General features: G+C 41.1%; 1 protein-coding gene across 1 annotated transcript; it reads left to right on the forward strand.

Annotated features, from left to right (window-relative positions):
• Positions 1-1,100: 1,100 nt before the first annotated feature.
• Positions 1,101-10,170, forward strand: LOC145348046 (plasma kallikrein-like). The gene is made up of 6 exons (XM_080196538.1): positions 1,101-1,140; positions 1,622-1,781; positions 2,067-2,176; positions 3,996-4,155; positions 6,213-6,319; positions 10,085-10,170. Exons 1-6 carry the CDS (start codon positions 1,101-1,103, stop codon positions 10,168-10,170), a joined length of 663 nt encoding a protein of 220 aa, XP_080052664.1.
• Positions 10,171-10,178: the final 8 nt, after the last annotated feature.

Raw genomic sequence — 10,178 nt, forward strand, 5'->3', positions numbered from 1 at the left:
GTGACTTTTGGTACCAAATAAACCTGTTGCACTCTAACCTGGTATTTGTGAGACTTCTTACTGTGTTTACCCCAGTCCAACCCTGGCATCTCCACTTCGAGATTAGGGCAACAACACCCTTCCCTTTGATACTTTATTTTTGGATTGAAAATGAATGAAGAATCATTTCCACCTCATCACTGCAAGGTTATGACTCCACCTAGCAGAAACACATTTTGACCTGGATTAGACATTCTGTAGGTAACTAATGATCAAATCCCAACCTCTACCCCGCAATTTGAGCATGTGGTTTCCAAACCAATGTATTGAATTAGATGGAAATGGATGAAGAATAACCTTTTGACCTCATCCTTCCACAAAGCCAATCTCAGTATTTTCCCAAAGCAGCAACACAGATTTAACTATGTTGTATTAACTTTACATTCCAAAGCTTCACATTAATTATTACTTACCTTTTGTTTTTTTTCAGATTCTATTGTTATTTGAAGATGAGCGCATCAGGAGAACCAACTGTTGAAACTGATTTACACAATGTTGTGTCAGGATATTCCCTGAAAGGGTGCAGGACACGCAGTTGTAAGTAAAGAGGATGAGATGCCAATCCCGTTAAGTTTTCATTTTAGGGTGTTCACATTATTTCTGTAAAAGTCATTTTATCAACAATATCTCTCTATATTGCTTTTCATTCATATGTAAAATGAATTGCATTGTTTACATGGGCAGGCTGAGAGCAGTTTTCATTGTGCCAACAATGATTCTATTGATTTCAATGTGAAAGAAAGTGAAGCATGTTGTCAAACAGGCTGCCGTTTCACATTTCCCAACAAGACCAATGTTACTCCTTTGGTTCTATTTTCTCTTGTGTGTTGCACCTATCTCTTGGTGCAAAGTGAGTGTGACAAAAGCAGTAAAATGCACCCAGATATATTCCAGTCATGTGGTGACATTGTCCAGGTTGCAAATTAAGATATGTGGCTCATGTTATTTCCTTGTCTCCATATTGTACAAAAAGGAAACGTCAAGAGTACAGTGTGCTTTTGCTATTAGGAGGCCTGTGAAACAGTATCTTGTTCAGTGGAACAAAGAGTGAGAAATGGAGGATGGATTGCGATGAGCAATCGATACTGAGTCACGTGTTTGGTATGGGTGGAATTTCAGTGCAGAGGGGAAAGTGGTGCTCTTCTGCTGTCTGGGCAATCTTGAACATTGGGTACTTTTTCAGGGCAAATGTGTGAATATTTAGGTCTGAAATGAGGAGAAATTTTTTCAGTCACATGGTTGTGAAACATTTTAATTCTGTATCCATTGGTTTGTGTAAGCTTCATCATTCATTGCATTTAAAGATGAGATAGATTTTTTTTCCTCAGGGAATTGCGGGAAATGTGAAGAAAAATGAGAAATGGAGTTGAAGCCCAAGATTAGCCAGGGTTGTATTGGATGGTGGAAAGGGCTTGTTGGGCTCTATGATTTAATTCATCCTCCTATGTCTTGTGTTCTTGTGAAAAGATAAATTATATTATGGCATGTATATGTTCGATTAAACCTTGCCTGCAGTATGATTGGAATTTGTCATATTTTTGGTTGTTTTCTAGTTATCAATTCCTCTTCCCATGTCTTTCAGCCTGTTTTAAAAGCATTTACGATGGTTTGGACTTTCCGGGAAATGACTTTCATCACTCTGTAGTGGAGGATGAACAAAGTTGTCAAAGAAAATGTACAGAGGAACCTGACTGTCAATTTTTCACCTTCGTAAAAGGAGAATTTCATAATCAAAACCAGCGGTTAGTCAGTTGATCAAGTAACTTAGTTTCTACAAGGAAAAAAAGTTCCTCATCTTTCAAGTAGATGAGCGCATCCTAAAATCCTTCATCTGTAATCTTTTTAGTCTCAATGTTTATTGTAACTCAGCGGGTGTCTGCGAGGAATAAATACAACTCCTTAATGAACACATCCAACTCAGAATTAAATTCATTCAATATCAGCAATGGGGAATAGCTGCAGAATCAGAGGATGGTTAATGATTTTGTGAATAATTCAATAGGACATGTATCTGTGATTCTTTCTAGTTACATCTGCTACCACAAAAAGAGTGAAAGAGGAACTCCATCAAGAATAAATATCCTTCAGAATGTTGTATCCGGATTTTCTTTAAGGGAATGTGGAGACAATAACTCAGGTAATTCCAGAATGAGTTTTTTTTCTTTTGTTCGATAAAACCGTGATGTAGAAGCTGACAATCAACACAAATTTCTAGCAGAACCCTTTACTCCATCTTTGTTGCTTCTGGCAACGGTTCTCCAGTAATGGAGATACTGTTTGACCTGATAGGGAAGCTAATTTAATTTGATTTGATTTGATTTATTATTGTCAGATGTATTAGTATACAGAGAAATGTATTGTTTCTGGCATGCTATGCAGACAAAGCATACCGTTCATAGAAAAGGAAAAGAGAGAATGTGGAATGTAGTGTTACAGACATAGCTAGTGTGTGAAATAAGATCAATTCAATCGGAGGTTGGTCCATTCAAACATTTGATAGCAGCAGGGAAGAAACTGTCCTTGAGTTAGTTGGTATGTGACCTCAGACTTTTGTAACTTCTCCTGACAGAAGAAGGTGGAGGAGAATATGTTTTGGGTATGTGGGGACCTTAATTATGCTGGCTACTTTTCCGAGGCAGCAGGAAGTGTAGATGGAGTCAGTGGATGGGACCTGCTTTGCATGATGGACTGTGCATCGTTCACGACCCTTTGTTGTTTCTTGCTAATTGTAGTTCATTGATAAATTCATTCAATGTAATTAATGTCCATATTTTTCCAGCAAGAAAGACTTTTTCTCTGTGTAATGCATGTAAATTACTGCTTATAAATAAATTTACACATTTGTTAAATGAACATGTACTTCATGTCGGTGTGTGTGCTTGATCCTGGACCGATAGACGGGCTCCACAACAGCTCAGTGACTAGCACTGCTAGCTGTGCAGATACATGGATTTGGGCCTGTGTCTGTGGGAGTTTGCGCATTCTCCCTGTGGTTGCGTGGGTTTCCTCCGGGCGCTCCGGTTTCCTCCCACACCCCAAAGATGTGCTCTTAGGCTAATTGGTTTCCACCAAATTGACACTATTTCTTCCCTGAATCTGACTGAGTAGGGTCCCATTCGTAGACATGCAGGGTAGAATAGGTGTAGGGCGATGCGGCGGCGCGGGCTCGTTGGGCCGAAGGGTCTGTTTCCCGTGCTGGGTTGTTCTTTGTTCTTTGTTTAACATCACGAGAAAGAAACTGCAGCACGTACAATAATTTCTTGATGTTATTTAAGTTAGCTAATGGAGGTGTTGAATGATTCTGGTGGTAAACATCCAACAACATTGTGAGTAGAGCAGAGGAAGATTCTCCTGGCGCGAACTTTTGGAATTCTCTTGCTCATAGAGTTGTGGATGCGTCATCATTGATTATATTCATGTTGGAGATTGATAGGTATTTGGTCTGTCACAGGATCAGTAATGTAGTGAGGCTCAGAGAAGTTGAAATGAGGTATAAGATCCATTATTTAACTGCTTTGCAAGTTCATTTTGATTTTTTTTCCAGTTTCACATTTTGTAATCGTAGTTGAATGCAATTCTTTTCTCCTGGGAGAAGGTGGGGAGATGTGTTGCGTGTCTGTGTATGAGTGGGAGCTGAAGTGGTTTTGATGTGTCCATTGGCAGAAGGGACAGTAACCACAGGGCAGAGATTTTTGCTCATTGGTAAGAAGAACCTGAGGAATCATGAATAAAACAAATGATGCAGTGAAATGTTGCAACCTGAATGGCAAAGCCTAACAATTTGGAGGAGGTGGATTCAAGAATAAATTTCAAAACAATGAATGGATACTTGGAAAGGAAAGGTTTGCGGAGCTATGGGATGCAAACGTAGAAGTGGGGTGAATTGGATCCGGTTCAACTCCTTTAATAAATATTTCTGACAAATAGATGATTGATACAGAAGTGTTTTATTGCAGGATGTGTATGCGATCTAGTATCAAATGTCGATTTCCCTGGAAATGACATTGAATCAGTCCTTGCTCCAGACGCCAACTACTGTCGAAAAGTGTGTACCGAGATGAGCCAATGTCAATTTTTCACATTTTTAACAAGGGATTGGAACACTGATGACCGAAGGTAAATCATTCAGATGTTTAACTGGAATATGGAGTGATGATATCAGGTTTAGTCAGTGGCAAATCCCCTTCTTGAAGAGATATTCTAATTGGAATTGGAGCTGTTCCTCACACTGGTCCAGCAAACAGACATTCTTATATTGCCTCAATCATTGATTGTTGTTGATGTCCTTATGTTGTTAAAATCTAAATCATCCCAGTACAATTTGTTGCCATGAAACCACAGACACTCTAAATGAGGTTATTACCAGAGAAATGTTTGTGGCCTGTGAATTAAATTTGAGCATTTGGTTAAAAAGTACATGTATTGTAAGCAATGTATCATTGGACAAAAGCAAAGTGTAAAAATCAATGTTTGAATTCCGTCCCTTCAAGATCAAATGCCAGTATTCATGAACTTTGGTGGGATTATGATGAACTCACAAGAAGTCTCACAATACCAGGTTAAAGTCCAACAGCTTTATTTAGTAGGAAAAGCCACAAAATCGAAAGGAGTGACTTTTGGTACCAAATAAACCTGTTGCACTCTAACCTGGTATTTGTGAGACTTCTTACTGTGTTTACCCCAGTCCAACCCTGGCATCTCCACTTCGAGATTAGGGCAACAACACCCTTCCCTTTGACACTTTATTTTTGGATTGAAAATGAATGAAGAATCATTTCCACCTCATCACTGCAAGGTTATGACTCCACCTAGCAGAAACACATTTTGACCTGGACTAGACATTCTGTAGGTAACTAACGATCAAATCCCAACCTCTACCCCGCAATTTGTCAAATAGGAGGCAGAGAGTGGGGGTCCATGGGTGCTATTCGGATTGGCGGTTGGTGACTAGTGGAGTGCCCCAGGGGTCGGTGCTGGGGCCTCAGCTATTTACCTTTTATATAGATGATCTGGGGGAGGGAACCGAGTGTATGGTGTCGAAATTTGCTGATGACACCAAGATTGGTGGAACGGCAAATTGCGCGGAGGGTGTGGAGAGTCTACAGAAGGATCTCGATAGGCTGGGCGAATGGGCCAGGAACTGGCAAATGGAATTTAATGTTGACAAGTGCGAGGTGGTCCACTTTGGTAGGAATAATGGTAGGAAGGACTATTACTTACGTGGCGAAAAACTGCAGCAGGCGACGGTGCAGAGGGACCTCGGGGTCCTTGTGCATGAGTCGCAAAAACCCAGCTTGCAGGTGCAGCATGTGGTCAGGAAGGCGAATGGGATGCTGGCCTTCATAGCGAGGGGGATTGAATATAAAAGTAGGGAGGTCTTGCTCGGCTATATAGGGATTGGTGAGGCCGCAGCTGGAGTATTGTGTGCAGTTTTGGTCGCCGTACTTACGCAAGGATATTTTGGCCTTGGAGGGAGTGCAGAGGAGGTTTACTAGGCTGATGCCGGAGTTGAGGGGGTTGAGCTATGAGGAGAGGCTGAATAAACTAGGCTTGTACTCGTTCGAGTTTAGAAGAATGAGGGGAGATCTCATTGAGACGTATAAGATGATGAATGGGATGGATAGGATAGAGGAGGAGAGACTCTTCCTGCTCAGAAAGGACAGTAGGACTAGGGGGCACAGCCTCAAGATATAGGGGGGTGCGGTTTGGAACGGAGTTGAGGAAGAACTTCTTCACTCAAAGGGTGGTGAATCTCTGGAACTCTCTGCCCGTTGAAGTGGTGGAGGCTACCTCGCTAAATATTTTTAAGAGGCAGGTTGATGGGTTTTTGATAAGAGAGGGGATTAAGGGTTATGGGGAGAGGGCGGGAATGTGGAACTGAGCCACGACAGATCAGCCATGATCTTATTGAATGGCGGGGCAGACTCGAAGGGCTAGATGGCCTACTCCTGCTCCTATTTCTTATGTTCTTATATTCTTATTTGAGCATGTGGTTTCCAAACCAATGTATTGAATTAGATGGAAATGGATGAAGAATAACCTTTTGACCTCATCCTTCCACAAAGCCAATCTCAGTATTTTCCCAAAGCAGCAACACAGATTTAACTCTGTTGTATTAACTTTACATTCCAAAGCTTCACATTAATTATTACTTACCTTTTGTTTTTTTTCAGATTCTATTGTTATTTGAAGATGAGCGCATCAGGAGAACCAACTGTTGAAACTGATTTACACAATGTTGTGTCAGGATATTCCCTGAAAGGGTGCAGGACACGAAGTTGTAAGTAAAGAGGATGAGATGCCAATCCCGTTAAGTTTTCATTTTAGGGTGTTCACATTATTTCTGTAAGAGTCATTTTATCAACAATCTCTCTCTTGCATTGTTTACATGGTCAGGCTGAGAGCAGTTTTCATTGTGCCAACAACGATTCTATTGATTTCAATGTGAAAGAAAATGAAGCATGTTGTCAAACAGGCTGCCGTTTCACATTTCCCAACAAGACCAATGTTACTCCTTTGGTTCTATTTTCCCTTGTGTGTTGCACCTATCTCTTGGTGCAAAGTGAGTGTGACAAAAGCAGTAAAATGCACCCAGATATATTCCAGTCATGTGGTGACATTGTCCAGGTTGCAAATTAGGATACGTGGTTCATATTATTTCCTTGTCTCCATATTGTGCAAAAAGGAAACATCAAAAGTGCAGTGTGCTTTTGCCATTAGGAGGCCTGTGAAACAATGTTTTGTTCAGTGGAACAAAGAGTGAGAAATGGAGGATGGATTGCGATGAGGAATTGATACTGAGTCACATGTTTGGTATGGGTGGAATTTCAGTGCAGAGGGGGAAAGTGGTGCTCTTCTGCTGTCTGGGCAATCTTGAACATCGGACACTTTTTCAGGGCAAGGGGGTAAATATTTAGATGTGAGATGAGTAGAAATTTCTTCAGTCACATGGTTGTGAACCTTTTTAATTCTGTATCCATTGGTTTGTGTAAGCTTCATCATTCATTGCATTTAAAGCTGAGATCGACAGATTTTTGTTTCTCAGGGAATCGAGGGATCGAAGAAATGGAGTTGAAGCCTAAGATTAGCCAGGGTTTCATTTGATGGTGGAATGGGATTGTTGGGCTCCATGTTTTAGTCATCCTCCTATTTACAGTCATAGAGTCATAGAGGTTTACAACATGGAAACAGGCCCTTTGGCCCAACTTGTCCATGCTGCCCATTTTTTTACACCCTTAAGCTAGTTGCAATTGCCTGCATTTGGCCCATATCCCTCTGTAGCCCTCTTACCCATGTAACTGTCTGAATGCTTTTTATAAGACAAAATTGTACCTGCCTCTACTACTAATTCTGGCAGCTTGTTCCAGAGTCTCACCACCCTATACATGAAAAAATTGCCCCTCTGGACCCTTTTGTATCTCTCCCTTCTCACCTTAAATCTATGCCCTCTAGTTTTAGATTCCCCTACCTTTGGGAAAAGATATTGACTATCTAGCCAATGTATGTGCCTCATAATTTTATAGACTTCCATAAGATCACCCCTCAGCGTTCTACGCTCCAGAGGAAACATCCCAGTCTATTCAGCTTCTCCTTATAACTCAAACCAACAAGTCCCGGTAGCATCTCAGTAAATCTCTTTTGCACTCTTTCTCGTTTAATAATATCCTCTCTATAATAGAGTGACCAGAACTGTACATTATATTCCAAGTATGGCCTTGCCAATGTCTTGTACAACTTCAAAAACATATCCCAACTTGTGTATTCAATGTTCTGACCAATGAAACCAAGCATGCTGATGCCTTCTTCACCACTCTGTCCACCTGTGGCTCCACTTTCAAGGAGCTGAGAACCTGCACCTCTTTGTTCTGTCACTCTCCCCAGCGATGTACCATTAACAGAGTAAGTCCTGCCCAGGTTCAATCTACCAAAATGAATCACTTCGCATTTATCTAAATTAAACTCCATCTGCCATTCGTCAGCCCACTGGCCCAATTGATCAAATCCCATTGCAATCGGGGATAACTTTCTTCACTGTCCACTATGCCACCAATCTGGTGTCATCTGCAAACTTACTAACAGTTCCCCCTATACTCTCATCCAAATCATTAATATAAAAGACAAATAACAGTGGACCCTGAGGCACACCATTGGTCACAGGACTCCAGTTTGAAGAACAATCCTCGACAATCACCTTCTGGTTTCTGTCAAGAAACTAATTTTGTATCCATTTAGATACCTTACCCTGGATCCTATGAGATTTAACCTTATGCAACAACCTACCATGTGGTTGGTACCTTGTCAAAGGCCTTGCTAAAGTTCATGCAGACAACGTCAACTGCACTGTCCTCATCTACCTTCTTGGTTACCCCTTCAAAAAACTCAATCAAATTTGTGAGACATGATTTTCCAATCACAAAGCCATGCTGACTGTCCCTAATCAGTCCCTGCATCTCTAAGTGACTGTAAATCCTGTCGCTCAAAATACCTTCCAACAACTTACCCACTACAGAGGTGAGGCTCACCGGCTTGTAGTTCCCAGACTTTTCCCTGCAGCTCTTTTTAAACAAAGGCGCAACATTAGCCTTTCTCCAATCTTCAGGCACCTCATCTGTGCCTATCGATGATTCAGATACCTCTGCTAGGGGACCTGCAATTTCCTCCCTAGCCTCCCTCAGTGTCCTGGGATACATTTCATCAGGTCCCCGGGATTTATCTACCTTGATGCACTTTGAGACTTCCAGCACCTCCTTCTATGTAATATATACACTCCTCAAGATATCACTATTTATTCCCCCAAGTTCCCGAACATCCATGCTTTTCTCAACAGTAAATACTGATGAGAAATATTTATTTAGGATCTTACCCATCTCTTGTGGATTCACACATAGATGACCTTGTTGATCCTGAAGAGGCCCTGCTCTTTCCCTAGTTACTGTTTTGGCCTTTATGTATTTGTAGAAGCTCTTTGGATTCTCCTTTGCCTTATTTGCCAAAAAAATCTCATGTTCCCCTTTTGCCCTCCTGATTTCTCTCTTAACTCTACTCTAACACCCTTATACTCTACAAGGAATTCACTTCATCCCAGCTGCCTATGCATGTCATGTGTCTCCTTCTTCTTCTTGACCAGGGCCTCAAAGTCCCAAGTCATCCAGGGTTCCCTACTTCTACTAGCCTTGCCCTTCACTCTGAGAGGAATGGTGCTTACCCTGAACCCTGGTTAACATACTCTTGAAAGCCTCCCACTTACCCAATGTCCCTTTGCCTTTCCACAGAGTCCCCCAATTAACTTTTGAAAGTTCCTGCCTGATACGATCAAAATTGGCCTTGCCCCAATTTAGAATTTTAACTTTTGGGCCAGACCTATCATTCTCCATAGCTACCTTAAAACTAAGAGAATTACGGTCACTGGTCCCAAAGTGATCCATCACTAACACTTCTGTCACCTGCCCTTCCATATTTCCCAAGAGAAAGTCAAATTTTGCCCCCTCTCTAGTTGGGTCATCCACATACTGAAAGAGAAATTCCTCTTGAATACACTCAACAAATTTCTCTCGATCCAACCCTCTAACACTGTGGCTGTCCCATTCAAGGTTGGGAAAGTTAAAATGCCCTACTATTACCACAGTAATTTTCTTGGAGTTTGTGAAAAGATAAATTATATTATGGAATATTCAATTCAACCTTCCTTTCAGTATGATCGGAATTTGTCATATTTCTGGTTACTTTCTAGTTATCAATTCCTCTTCCCATGTCTTTCAGCCTGTTTTAAAAGCATTTATGATGGTTTGGACTTTCCGGGAAATGACTTTCATCACTCTGTAGTGGAGGATGAACAAAGTTGTCAAAGAAAATGTACAGAGGAACCTGACTGTCAATTTTTCACCTTCGTAAAAGGAGAATTCCACAATCAAAACCAGCGGTTAGTCAGTTATTCAAGTAACTTAGTTTCTACAAGGAAATAAAGCTCTCATCTTTCAAATCAATGAGCGCATCCTAAAATCCTTCATCTGTAATCTTTTTAGTCTCAATGTTTATTGTAATTCAGGGGTGTCTGCGAGGAATAATTACAACTCCTTAATGAACACAACCAACTCAGAATTAAATTCACCCAATATCAGCAATGGGGAATAGCTGCAGAA

This window comes from Carcharhinus amblyrhynchos, chromosome 1 (genome assembly GCF_965287045.1).
Source record: "Carcharhinus amblyrhynchos chromosome 1, sCarAmb.v2.hapA, whole genome shotgun sequence".
Classification (NCBI taxonomy): Eukaryota; Metazoa; Chordata; class Chondrichthyes; order Carcharhiniformes; family Carcharhinidae; genus Carcharhinus; species Carcharhinus amblyrhynchos.

Bases quoted from the DNA above. Each gene is read 5' to 3' on its own strand.
- LOC145348046 (XM_080196538.1), top strand. From the start codon at position 1,101: ATGGATTGCGATGAGCAATCGATACTGAGTCACGTGTTTG. The intron at 1,782-2,066 runs GTTAGTCAGTTG...GATTCTTTCTAG, and splicing joins TTTCATAATCAAAACCAGCG to TTACATCTGCTACCACAAAA. The intron at 2,177-3,995 runs GTAATTCCAGAA...GTTTTATTGCAG, and splicing joins ATGTGGAGACAATAACTCAG to GATGTGTATGCGATCTAGTA.